The sequence below is a fragment of the Monodon monoceros genome, unplaced genomic scaffold, assembly GCF_005190385.1.
Source record: "Monodon monoceros isolate NGI ecotype Baffin Bay Population unplaced genomic scaffold, NGI_Narwhal_1 Super_Scaffold_21, whole genome shotgun sequence".
NCBI lineage: Eukaryota > Metazoa > Chordata > Mammalia > Artiodactyla > Monodontidae > Monodon > Monodon monoceros.
This window is the reverse complement of record NW_021703778.1, coordinates 90541110-90554864: the sequence shown is the minus strand read 5'-3', so window position 1 is coordinate 90554864 and position 13755 is coordinate 90541110. Positions and strand designations below refer to the sequence as shown.

The window sequence follows — 13755 nt, the reverse complement described above, 5'->3', positions numbered from 1 at the left end:
CTCAGCCTCTGGCCATCTTGTTATAGATTGTCGTCCCCTCTCCCCCAACCCCATCTTTTCTACTCCCTCCAGCCGTAGACATAACCTGGTAAACTCAGAATTCTTTTGTAGTAATAGAGTGATTTATCTCTCTCCAGCCTTTACCACCAAACTCAGCTCAAGGCCTGTCTTGACCTTTCTAGAACCCATTAGGGTGCTCAGCCGAATATAAGTTACCTCCAGTCTTTTTGTTACCTTTAACATGCCCCACTTTCCTAAAAAAGTTAGTAGGAGAAATATTTTTCCTTCCACATTTTCTTCACTTTCCTCTCCCAAGATGCTCTATGTCTGCAGCTTGAAGCCAAATTCTGCAGAGTGAGAGACTATAGTGTACTGTCCAAGGCATTCTGTACTCCTTTTTCTTTTAAATTTAATTAATTAATTAATTTATTTATTTTGCCTGTGTTGGGTCTTTGTTGCTGTGCGCAGGCTTTCCTCTAGTTGCAGCGAGCAGGGGCTACTCTTCGTTGTGGTACGCAGGCTTCTCATTGTGGTGGCTTCTTTTGTTGCGGAGCATGGGCTCTAGGTGCGCGGGCTTCAGTAGTTGTGGCGCACGGGCTTCGTTCCTCCGCGGCATGTGGGATCTTCCTGGACCAGGGCTTGAACCCATGTCCCCTGCATTGGCAGGCGGATTCTTAACCACTGCACCACCAGGGAAACCCCTGTACTCCTTTTTTTAAAGTGTCAGTCTCAGTGGGATCATGAAACAGAAACTGTAGAAGGCTTTGGTTAGAAATGGAGCTTCTGCAAAATGCTTTCAGAGATTCACCCCCAAAGTATGTTTTATAGAACACTAGTTCCTTGGCCTACCAATAGGTGTTGAGTTAAAATGATTGGTAATCTTTAGATCGGTATTTCATAGAATATAAATATATACTATAACCTCACAAATCTTACTTTCTTCAGGTGCCATTATTTTGGGTGAAATATTTCTACCACTGCCATTGAAATTGGTCTTTGAAAAGCCAGCTGGGTCCTATAACGTGCCCTGAAATGGTCCTTTGTAGGTCAGATCAAGGTGAGAGCCTGGTCATTATCTGGACACAAAGAAGGTTTCTTTTGTTTAAATATCCTTGGTGCTGATCTAATCTGTGTTAGATGTCAGGATAATGACTACCCTTTGAGGAGGGGAGCAGATAGAGACAAAGAGAACATGAAGGAGGTATCTGGGTACTGATAGTAATCAATTTTTTGATTTGGGTGCCGGTTATAATCTTCACTTGGTGAAAATTCATCATACCGAATGCTTGTGATTTCTGCTCTTCCCTGTATGTATGTTATACTTCATTAAAAGTTTACTTTAAAAATATCCTGTGCAAAAAAAAAAATATCCTGTGCATTGAGCAATTTTTTTGAGCAATTTTAATATTGGATTTTTGTCAGATACTTTTTCTCAAATAATACCATGATGAAAACTATTCCTGGATGGTAAATCCATGCAGGTTAAATTGACTACAGGGGACAGTACAGACCAGTTAAACTCTGCAAGAAAGTTATTACTGAAATTACTAGTTGGCTGTGTTGTTATATATCACTTTAAAAAAGATTACCTCTAGGGAATTCCCTGGCGGTCCAGTGGTTAGGACTCAGCGCTTTCACTGCCGGGGGCCCAGGTTCACTCCCTGGTTGGGGAACTAAGATCCCAAACACCGCAAGGTGCAGCCAAAAATAAATAAATAAATAAACAAACAAACAAATAAATAAGATTACCTATAAATTCTAAGAGATTGTTTCCTGAATGGTAGCCATTTATCTGCTTAAAAACGAAGTGCTTTTGAGACTCATTTTCTTCTTTGACTTCATCCAAGAGGGCAGATGATTTCAATATCCTGGATAAGCACTTACTTTGTACACAATGGTATCAGTCATTCCAGAATGGAGTTTCACAGAACCACGATGCAGTCTAATTCTCATTATTTTAGTAGATAATCTTTTTTTTTCCTCTCTGAAACCTTCAAATATCTCCTCCTGATGTTCTGAAATTTCACAAAGTTGTACCTTTTTGTAGGTTATTTTTCATTATTCATTGCTCAGTATCAGGTGAACCTTCTCAATCTAAAAATACATCCTTTAGGGATGTCCCTGGCAGTCCAGTGGTTAAGACTCCACGCTTCCAATGCAGGGGGCGAGGATTCAATGCCTGGTTGGGAAACTAAGATCCCACATACTGTGCAGCATGGCCAAAAAAAAAGTTAAAAATATGTCCTTTAGCTGGAAAGTTTTCTTCTGCTATTTCTTTACTTCCTCCCCCTCTTATTTCTTTATTGATTTTCATGGCATTTCTGTTGGTTGGCTATTGGACCACCGTGACTCAATTTTCTCTCATATTTTCTGATTTTTTTCCATTGCTTTCTGACAGATATCCTTGAATTTATTTTGTAGACCTTTTGATGAACTTATCCACAGTCATATTTTTAATTTCCAAGAAACTATCTCGTTCTCTGACCTCTGCTCTATCATAGTAGCTTATTTTTGTTTTACAGATGCAAGAACTTATCAAATATCTATTGCGTTACTTACTAGAATCTTTCAGAACTCCTTTTTGTTCCCTGAATTATGATTATCTCTATTCATCTTGATCCTACTTTTTTATGTTATTGATTTTCCCAAAATGCCGGTAAGTGTTGGTTGTCCATTCATATTTATGAAAATGTGTGGATGGTTTACTGTAGAAAACTGGCATGGGCTTGTTTGTGGTTGCTTTCTCCACAGGTCTTTGCCTGGATGGAAGGACTGACTTCAAGCCCTCTATACTCTGAGCAGGGCCAGTAAGTTGCTAGACCTCACTTTAGGGCATACGGTCAGGGAGCAAGGGGACAAATTTGCAACTCTCTTCCCCAAATAAAAGGACTGTGTTCCTGGGGAGCCAGCCTCCAACACTTGGCCAAAACCCTGCCCAGGTGGATCTTTCAGTTTCTTTCCATAGCAGTTCTCCATTTTTATCCTGGGGACAAATGGTTTTATATTCTTGGGAAGGGTCCTGGCAACAGTGGGCAGCTGACCCATTCTTAAGAGTTCCTTTAATTAATTTTTGTAACTGCTACTTCCCTCACCTGGCAAACCTGAAAAAAAATTGTATTACCAAGACAAAAAAATCATTTTTATCAATTTAATTTAAAATATTAAATGTTTTAGATAACGGAAATTATTATCATTTCAATGTTAATAAATATAAATAATTACATAATAAATACAAATAGTAAATGATTTATCTCTATTATACTAAAATATGGAAAACTCTTTTTTAAATTAATTAATTATTTTATTTATTTGGTTGCGCCAGGTCCCAGTTGCAGCTCCAGGCCTCCTTAGTTGCAGCAGGTGGCCTCCTTGGTTGTGGCATGCAAACTCTTAGTTGCAGCATGCATGTAGGATCTAGTTCCCTGACCAGGGATCGAACCCAGGCCCCCTGCATTGGGAGCGTGGAGTCTTATCCACTGCGCCACCAGGGAAGTCCCCAGAAAACTGTTTTCTTAATTGAACGTGTGTTCCCACAGGTATGTCCAACTAGCAGACTTTAATGTCCTCATTATGTATGTTATCTAAGCATCTACCCTGGGTCCTTAAAATATAAGAAGTTAACTGTGAGGCTACATCTCTGTATAAGAGAAAGAACTTGGCATCTACCTTGGGTCCTTAAAATATAAGAAGTTAACTGTGAGGCTACATCTCTGTGTAAGAGAAAGAACTTGCACAGTGAAGATCAGTGTAGAGGGTTGGCATTTCTGGTTACTGAGGTCTCTAAAACTGGTTTCCCAGAGCATCTCTGTGCTTGTACATATCTGGAAAACAATTCTTCATTGTGAATTTTTTGGCCATAAAAAATGCCACTATACATGGTTCTGCTCTTGGATTTGCCTACTACCAGTAATAATGTCTTAATCCTCAAGGAAGATTTTCCTAGGTATACTATGAGATAGAATATAATATTGGTATGTTTTTTAATGAGCACACAAAAATTTGCATTTTGAATGAATTATAACACTTGTGGTATGTGAGCTGCTTGGAGTATTTCTTTTTCTCCATTAGATTTGTGTTGGCAGACAAATTTGAGAAGCTGAGTTTTAGAGTTACTGTCCAGATGATCTCCATTCCACTATAGAACAACCAGCAATAATAAACTGTATATTGTTTGACAGTTTATAAACTATTTTTTATACTCTTTCATTTTTATATTTATATTTTCAACTGTATTCCCCTTGATCTTATAGACCCCATTTTATATACAATCTAAATTCTAAGAGTAAAGTTTAAAAGTGTCGTAAGACAAGGTTTAGGTCCTTGTTGACATTGGAAGTCCACGACTAGATTCTTCATTGAGACCCAAGGGGTTAGGCTAGGTTGTGGACTCAGCACCTGATACTAGGCTTGGTATTTAAACTGTATCTTTTTGCAGCTAAAATTACTTAAGCTCATTAGACATTAAACTGAGGTATGTGGCCTTGCAATTCAAATCAGCCTTAATCTTCATTTAAAAGGGAGTAATTATTGTTTCTTAACCTCTGTCAAAGAGGAACTACATTGTGTTGATAATGTAGACTTTGTATTATAGAACACATTATATAATAAGAGCTTAGTACATGTTTGTTGAATTAAATAATCAGGACCTCAGTAATTTTCTTTCTTTCATCATTTTAAGCAACCTAGTTACCTTATGAATGGCTTCTTCTAATTCATTAACTGCTATAAAAATTATTACCCTAAATGATGAAAGAAGATTAGAATCTGGAGTTATTGTACCAGAACTTTGTGCTTAGTCCCCGGGTCATTTTCTGCATCTGTAGAAAATGACCAGATGTGGTGGAGATGAGCTTGTTGAATTAATTAAGCACCCTGTAAATGTTAAACCACGAGAGGACCAGAGAGTTGAAGGCTCCTGGGTAAAATACGAACATTTCATTAGCTTCTAGTGCAAAGAGGGTGAAGGAATAAGTTTTATCTCTTCTGTTAGTAAACGTCTTGAAGGCAGGAATCACCTTTTGAGTTTGTATTCCTTTTTCCCCCCTTTTTATCTGGAAATAATTTCAAACTTACAGAAAAGTTGCAAGAATAACGCAAAGAACTTCATATACTCGATACCCACATTTGCCACTTGTTAACATTTTGCCACATACTTCAGTGTGTATTCCTTATAACAAGGACATTCTCATTTCAAAATCAAGAAATTTAGCATTTTGATACAGTACTATTATATAATATTCCATATTCTATATGGTCCATATACCATTTTTACCTGTTGGCTCAGTATTGTCCTTCATAACAGTTTTTTTCCCTAATCTAGGATCATGCATTGAGTTCAGTTGTATGTCTCTTAAGTCCTCTTTGATCTAGAACAATGCTCTGCCTTTCTCTGTACTTTATGACATTGATATTTTGTACATATATTGTCTTTGTTGTAGGTAGCTTTATATTTTTGGCACAGAATATCAACCAAAGAATTTTTTAAAAAACAGTTACTGAACGTTTTTTGGGAGAGCACCTTTCAAAAAGTTTATGTACTATGGGAAAGAAGTGTGGTTTTTTAGGAAAAAGAACATGTGCTTTGACTTACAGACTTATATTTAAATTGCAGTTCTGCCACTTTTTACCTCTGTAGCACTGGACGAGTTACTTTATCTCACTGACTCTCAATTTCCTCTGCTCTGGGTCTTCCCTGGGAGTCCAGTGGTTAAGACACTGTGCTCCCATTGCAGGGGGTATGGGTTCAATCCCTGGTCAGGGAACTAAGATCTCGCATGCCACATGGCACGGCCCAAAAAAAAAAAAATCAATTTCCTCAGCTCTAAAAGGGTATAGATAAAGTGGTGACATAAAGAAGTGAGATGAAGTATATAAACAGAGTTAGAATGGCACATAATGTATATACAGTGAATGATAACTAACAATATTCACTTCAACAGACTTCAAGTTCTGAGAGGATGACTGCTCTTGCCATATTCTGTGGTTAAATACTTCTAGTCTATAGAAGGCAGTGGAGAAAAGGCCAGTCAGTTAGTTGTCACATTTTATGCTTTTTTTTAGCTGCACCAGACCTTAGTTGTGGCACATGGGATGTTTAGTTGCGGCATGTGGGATCTTTTAGTTGCGGCATACGGGATCTAGTTCCCTGACCAGGGATTGAACCCAGGCCCCCTGCATTGGGAGCGTGGAATCTTAACCATTGGATCACCAGGGAAGTCCCTGTCATGTTTTATTCTCTACTTAGATGTAAATATCACCTAAGAATTCCTTGCATTTCATAAGTGCTGTATATCTTCTTATCAAGGGTACGGAGGCCCCTCTGAATTTTTCCTCCCATATTCAACTCTGCAGTGTTTGATACTTTGCAGTTGCTCTTCATTCTCCAAACTTACTAAGTACAAAATAGTAATGTTCAAGGAATCATTTACAGGGACAGCTTAGTATTTGCTTGTCAGTTGGTTTACTGACATAACCTGTGTGCTGAATTCACTAGAATGTGGCATAGTCAAACCTGGCTTCTTCCACTCCAGAGTTGGTGCAAGAAACACTTGGCAGCTATTAAAGTGCTATTCTTTGCAGTTATTTGGTATAATTTGCCACAGAAGTAAATTCCAGGAGGTAATATCCTTGCTAGGTTGTACTCTAGCATGACTGAAGGAGTTCATGCTAAGGGCCAATGGTCTCTAACCCAAGGTGATTCTCTTGGCAGCCGGGAAGACTTCCAGCGGATTCCAGAACTTGCCATCAACCCATTGGGGGACCGGATCATCAATGCCTTCTTTCCAGAAGGGTGAGTCCCTGCATTTATTGGGCTTCCTTTCTGAGGCTAATCTGGAATGTTGCTATCGGTTGGGTCATCTCAGACCATGATCCTCCTGATTACATTAGGCCTCTCTAACTCAATCATATCTAAAATAGCTCTACCCTCATCCTTGTTTTAAACTTCAGATAGGTCTATTAGCCCATCTTAAAAGTTGTCTTTAATCTCTGTTTATCTTTGATGTAAAACTAAACATTTTTAAAAGTTTTATTTGGAAATAATTTCAAATTTACAGAAAAGTTGCAAAATTTGCAAACAGTATGAGGAACACCTGTACATCTTTTACCCAGAAGCATCTGTTGTACTGTTAACATTTTGCCTCATTTGTGTATGCTCTGTCTCAGTCCTAGCTAATAAAAACATCATTCAGGCCACATACATAATTACTACAAATTTTCTAGTAGTCACATTTAAAAAGTAAAAATAAACACGTTAAATTAATTTTGGATGAACAAGTTAAATTAACTTTAGCAATATATATTTTATTTAGCCCGATATATCCAAAATATTATTCAATATGTTATCAATATTTTAAAAGTATTATTGTATATTCTTTTTCATATTAAGTCTTTGAAATCTAGTGTGTAATTTATACTCACCACACCTATCAAGTGCTGTAATAATATTAGTATAAAATATTATGTATTCTTTTTTTCCAGCTTTATTGAGATGTGACTGACATATAACATTGTATAAGTTTAAGGTATACAACATAGTGATTTTATATATGTATATATTGAAAAATGATAGCCACAATAATATTAATTAACACATTCATCACCTCACATAGTTACTTTTTTCTTTTTTTTCTTTCTATTTTTTAGTTACTTTTTTCTTGTGATGAGAACTTTTACCTCTCTTAGCAACTTTCAAAGATACAATTCAGTGTTGTTAACTATAGTCACTTTGCTGTACATTTCATCCCCAGAATGTATTCATCTTATAACTAGAGGTTTGTACCCTTTGACCACCTTCATCTATTTCCCTCATTACCTATTGTATTCTAATATATTACTGATACTCCAATTTTATCAGTTTATCCAACAATCATTTTGGCATGTCCCCTTCCTCCAGTATAGGATCCCAGTCTGGCTCAGTTGTCATATCTCTTTAGCCTCCTTTAATCCAGAACATTACTTTACGTTTCTTTTACAACATCAACTATGGATATAGTTCCCCTACCACACACACACTTTCTCAAACAGATTTAGGTTTGTGTAATGTAAAACTAGGCTTTTGATATGCTTCACTAACCTAATACACTGCCTTCAAAGTGCTGAGTCAATATTTACTGATTCAATTAGGTACCGTTTCCTGAATAAAGCTTATCATATAATCTTGTTTTAAGTAATCTCTTTAACAATGTCTTCCTGGTTCCTTGTGACTTGTTTATTTGACCCAGAGGACTTTAAAATGTTATATGTTTGCCAGTTCTTAGTAATGAGACTAAGTGTCAGTGAGTGCACCATCAGATAAAACACGTGGAGAGGAAATTTTAGAACTCTGAATTGAGAGCAAAGGAATTTGCAAGTTGAGAAGACGGTCACTCAGTAAATTTGAGTGACAGTCAAAGGGGAAGACTAGCAGCCAGTTCATGTGAAGATAGGACTCAATCAGACTGAGACCTGCCCTTTTCAGATTCATGGTGACCATGAGTAATCACTTACATTTCCTCATTTTCTGATTTTTTTTTTTCTCTCCCTGAAATGCCCTGTTTGTTTCAGGTGTGGTTTTAGTGCTGAATTCTTGCCTTCTTTCACTTCCTTTTTTTAGCCCTTGCAGAGAACTGTCCGGAGATAACTTTCACTGCTCTTTTGTATCCAAACCTTTTGCAATGAAAAGTAAACCCCGTAGAGTCATTTTGCCAGCTTTTTTTTTAAGTGTTCCCTAGTCACCATTGATTATTTGAAGAAGCAGCTTGTGGAAAGCTGTTTTATAAAGGCCAGACCACCTTTGTTGTGACTACAGTGTTGTCTGTCATCCTTTTCACTGATCTCTTTCTCGCTAAGGACACAATGTGTGCTGATGTACTTGAGGTATATATGAGGAGGCTGAGGATGGCGCTGGACTACACTGCTCGGCTCTTAGCACGCTGCACCTCTGCTTCTTGCTCTAATCAGATACAGATATTTGGTTTCTGGGTTTTTTGTTTTTCTCTGGTCATATTTAGGTTCAATTTGTTCTTAAAGAATGAGATTTGAAAGTAGGACATTGGTATTTAGTTCCCTTTTACTCAGAGACATGCCAGTGATATATGTACTCATTTATCTGTTTGTTCTAGCATGTGACTCAGATCTTATTACACATTCCTAGATTCCTCAGCCCTTACTCACATTTTTTAGAGATAACGCTCCATTAGCAGTATAGCTACCTTAAAGAGTAAAAGGTCATTCCTTTGAGTACAAGCGGCTCACAAGCTAGCCTTTGAACTCTACCTTTACAAGGTCTCTGATCTCTGTGTTTGCTGGCACTTAGGAGACCCGACATACCACATCTATTCAATGGGAGCAAAGACTCGGATGTATTTTTAGGTAGCCACAGGAACCAGGCAACCTGTTCTTTCCATGACTGCCTTAGATAAATAGCTATGTCACATGGGACATTCTCTTTTAATATTAAAAACATTCTTTATTCATTCAAGTTTTAGAATTATTTCTTATAGGGTTACTGATTAGCCTGTGGTGTGAGAAAAAGATTTTCTCTAATCTTAAGTACCCAAAAAGCTTTATACACAAAGGTCTTTCAAAACATTATGAGGAAAATATCTATCCAATTATGAGGGAATAATAAAATCATGATACAGCCACACAATTATTATGCAGATGGTTTAAATGTTTCAAAGTGTTTATACTGATTGTAGACATGCCTAAAAGTTTAAAAAAAGCAAGCTACAAAATTATGCAGTATGTTCACAATTATCCAAAAAACATAGAAAAATTACTGGGAGATATATTAACAATGATTGTGATTGATTGGTAGAACTAGAAGTGGTATTTTTCTCTTTTCTTTTTATCAAATTTCCAAAAATGTATTTATTGCTTCTATAACTAAAACTTTATTTCAAAAGCAGCTTTTACATAATATGCCTTAACGTTAAAATATCACTAGGTACGTGTGACTGCAGGGGAGACATGAGAGGTGGTTAGGGAGACACTGGGTTGAAATGACTTAACTTGCTGTTTGCTGCGGAGTCTGAAGCCAGTGAGTTCAAGTTCTGGCTTGTCTGATAGCACAGCCCTGCTGCTACTTAAAATCCTCTTTGGGAAAAGAGAAGTAAATACAATAGGTAACTGACTCTGGTAAGTCCTGTTACCTCTCTAAGTCTGGTTAATAATTTGTAAAGTAAGAATGAAACCTCACAAGCTTGTGGCAAGACTTAACTGAAGATATTTTATGAGCCCTAAAGTACCATGTGTATGGAAAGAGACCTCATTAAATGGACCTTCAGACCACTCTAGCTAAACCTGTTAATGTATTGAATTCATAAGAAATAATCACCTTGCCTTGACTGACAAGATGTTCTTTTTGTTATCTTTCCTGATCAGAGAGGACCAGGTAAACTTCCGTGGATTCATGAGGACCTTGGCTCATTTCCGACCCATTGAGGATAATGAAAAGAGCAAAGATGTGAATGGACCAGAACCACTCAACAGCCGAAGCAACAAACTGCACTGTAAGGAGATAAAGTCTTCTGGCTTAAAATATTTGCTTTTCATTTCTCACAAATCATTTATTTACTCATTCATTCACTGAACAAGCATTTATTCTAACATAGTGGTTAAGAGCTCAGACCCTGGAGCTAAACTGGCTGGATTTGATTTAATTAATTAATTTATCTATTTATTTTTGGCTGCGTTGGGTCTTCATTGCCATGCACCGGCTTTCTCTAGTTGCGGCGAGCAGGATCTACTCTTTGTTGCGGTGCACGGGCTTCTCATTGCAGTGGATTCTCTTGTTGTGGAGCATGGGCTCTAGGTGCACAGGCTGCAGTAGTTGTGGCACACGGGCTCTAGAGCGCAGGCTTAGTAGCTGTGGCACACGGGCTTAGTTGCTCCACAGCGTGTGGGATCTTCCCAGACCAGGGATCGAATCCGTGTCCCCTGCATTGGCAGGTGGATTCTTAACCACTGTGCCACCAGGGAAGTCCCAACTGGCTGGATTTGAATCCCAGCTCTGCCACTTTTTGGCCCTGTGTCTTTGGGCAAGTTACTTAAAATCTTTGGGCCTCAGTTTCCTTTTCTGTAAAATGAGATATTAAGGGGTTTCAAACAGGAAGGTTTGAAGGCAATAAGAGTTAGCTGCTAATATATCCTGTGTGCCAGGTACTGTGATAAGTGCTAGAGTGACAACAGTGAGAAAGACCCATCCCACCTTAGAATTTGATAGATACTGGGGTATGACTTAAGTAGGGGTGGACAGCTAGGTTAGTGCAAGACTTAATTTTTGTCTCCATGCCTCTTGCCGCCTTTCCTTGGATATTTGTTAATTTCCCTCTGCCCTTTGTTGGTTCATGTATGATATTGCCTAATCCCTTACAATACTTCTCCAAGAAATTAAATTTAAATTTCTCTTTTCATTCAACACAAGTTGAAACTGAAATTGTATTGAACTGGGGACTTCCCTGGTGGTCCAGTGGTTAAGACTCTGCGTTTCCACTGCAGGGGGCATGGGTTTGATCCCTGGTCAGGGAACTAAGATTCCGTATTCCACATGGCGCAGCCAAAAAAAAGAAAAGAAAAGAAAAGAAATTGTATTGAATTGATTGAGCCCTAGCTTCTCTTGCTTGGGTGCACAGTGAAGTCTATGAAGCCACAGAATAAATGGGGCCCATCAAGTTTTTTTGTTTTTGTTTTTTAATTAATTAATTTATGCCCATCAAGTTTTTACTGAATGATTTAAAGAAAAATTAAAAGGCTTTTTAATATTGAAACAAATATAGATAAACTATAGAATATAATGCCAAATTTACATACATTTGAAAGATAGTGCATGAAACTTAAACTTTTAATTTGTAGCGCTTGGGCCATATCCACAGATCTCCCTTGCTTATAGGAGTGTGAGTTCACTCCTCTGTATTTCAGGTAAAGAGTTTGAGAAGTACTAAAATAAGTTTTGTTCTATAAGACAGGGAAGATTTTTGAACCAAAATAATAAAACACTGCTTTTCTTTACCACAATATCATATACCTTAATGAAGAGTGGAAAATTTAAGTACAAAGAAAACTAAATATAAAAGAAAATAGAATTCTAATGAATTGTTCTCAAATTTATTGGATACTTTATGTTTATTAGTGAATTTCACTTTCTTCTTTCAAGACTAAATACTGTTTGAGATAAAGCCTTGTGTCTTAATGTTTTATGAGCTTTAGTATATATTTATTACATGTTTGCCTGATGCTGGCATTAATGTAGTAGAAATTTTCTCATTTAAAATGTTGTCAGACCAGGAGTTGATCAGTAATTGAAAAAGTCAGCTAAAGCATAGAATCATAGAAAAGGATACATGGTTTAACATTTTAATTTACCTTATATTATTTAAAAACACATTCACTGGCCAGTCTTTAGATGTAGGACCAAGAGTTGTTTTGTTTTGTTTTGGTAAAGTTCTGTTGATGGGAGGTGTGTGACATTTTTGTGTAGAACACATCTATAATGTATAGTCTAAGGTTTCTAGTTGCAGTTTCTTTTCAGTGGAAACAGAACTTAAAGGTACTTATAAAGCATTCTGAGAATAGAATCTTCCTGCTGTTAACATTTTTTCCTTGATCTTTTGCAGTTGTCCTGCCACACATACTTTAGCAACAGTTTGGTGGGGTTTTTTTTCTTCAGTGCCTTAATAGTGAGCCTTTCAAAAGCAGTCAATCTAATATTCATTTAAAAATAACTTTATTGTCACATTTCGTTTCTTATAAAATTATGTAGCTTTATGAAAAGTACAAATAGCACAGTTCTAGGACAGTTGACACACCTGACTCTCGGTAAGCATCCAACTCAGCAGGTGGAGTAGACACTCCAGAGTCGCCCATTGGCTACAACTATGCAGTGTGCTGCCATATCAGCTAGAACGATTTGCAGAGGGGAGGGGGAGCATCTGTGAATCCAGTGAGTCGGTTAAGAAGACAGCTAAGAAACATTGTGTGCTAGGGACTTCCCTGGTGGCGCAGTGGTTAAGAATCCACCTGCTAATGCAGAGGACACGGGTTTGAGCCCTGGTCTGGGAGGATCCCACATGCCGCAGAGCAACTAAGCCTGTGCACCAGAACTACTGATCCTGTGCGCCTAGAGCCCGCACACTGCAACGAAGAGTAGCCCCTGCTCGCCACAACTAGAGAAAGCCTGTGCGCAGCAACGAAGACCCAAGGCAGCCAAAAATAAATAAATAAATTTATAAAAAAAGACAACATTCTGTGCTCTACGAAACTATGCTTGCTTTTCTAATCCAGGATTAGAGGAGGCTTTAAAGGTTATCAGGTATAACACAGACCTGTTACCTGAATTCCCTCTACAGCCTGGGCTCTACTTTTTTCAAGTCACGAATTCCCTTGGCAGTCTGGTGAATCCTGTCGATCCCATCTCGGAATGTTTGTGAATGCATAAAATGAAATACATAGGATTATAAAGGAAACCAATTATATTGAAATACAATGAACAAAATGTCAAAACAACTTTGTGATACAGTAATAAAGGTGTTTCTTTATTATACACTAAATAACAGGATGTGACATTAGAGCCCTGTGGCTATGGAGCAGCTCTGTATCTTGAATGTGGTGGTGGTTACATGAAACTACATAGGTGATAAAATTGCATAGAACTGCACACACATGCGCATACACACATGGTGAAATCCGAATAAACTCTGTGGATTGTACCTCCGTCAGTTTCCTGGTTTTGATGGTGTATTATAAGTTATGCAAGATGCTACCATCAGGAGAGGC

The 13755-nt window shown here is 37.7% G+C and overlaps 1 protein-coding gene across 1 annotated transcript in view; it reads left to right on the top strand.

Moving 5' to 3' along the window:
- CHP1 (calcineurin like EF-hand protein 1) overlaps nucleotides 1-13755 on the top strand; it is a 37305-nt gene that overhangs the window by 12130 nt on the left and 11420 nt on the right. Inside the window, exons 3-4 of the mRNA XM_029239235.1 lie at nucleotides 6710-6790; nucleotides 10366-10493. Coding sequence (XP_029095068.1) covers nucleotides 6710-6790; nucleotides 10366-10493 — 209 coding nt within the window. The remainder of the gene's footprint in view (nucleotides 1-6709; nucleotides 6791-10365; nucleotides 10494-13755) is intronic.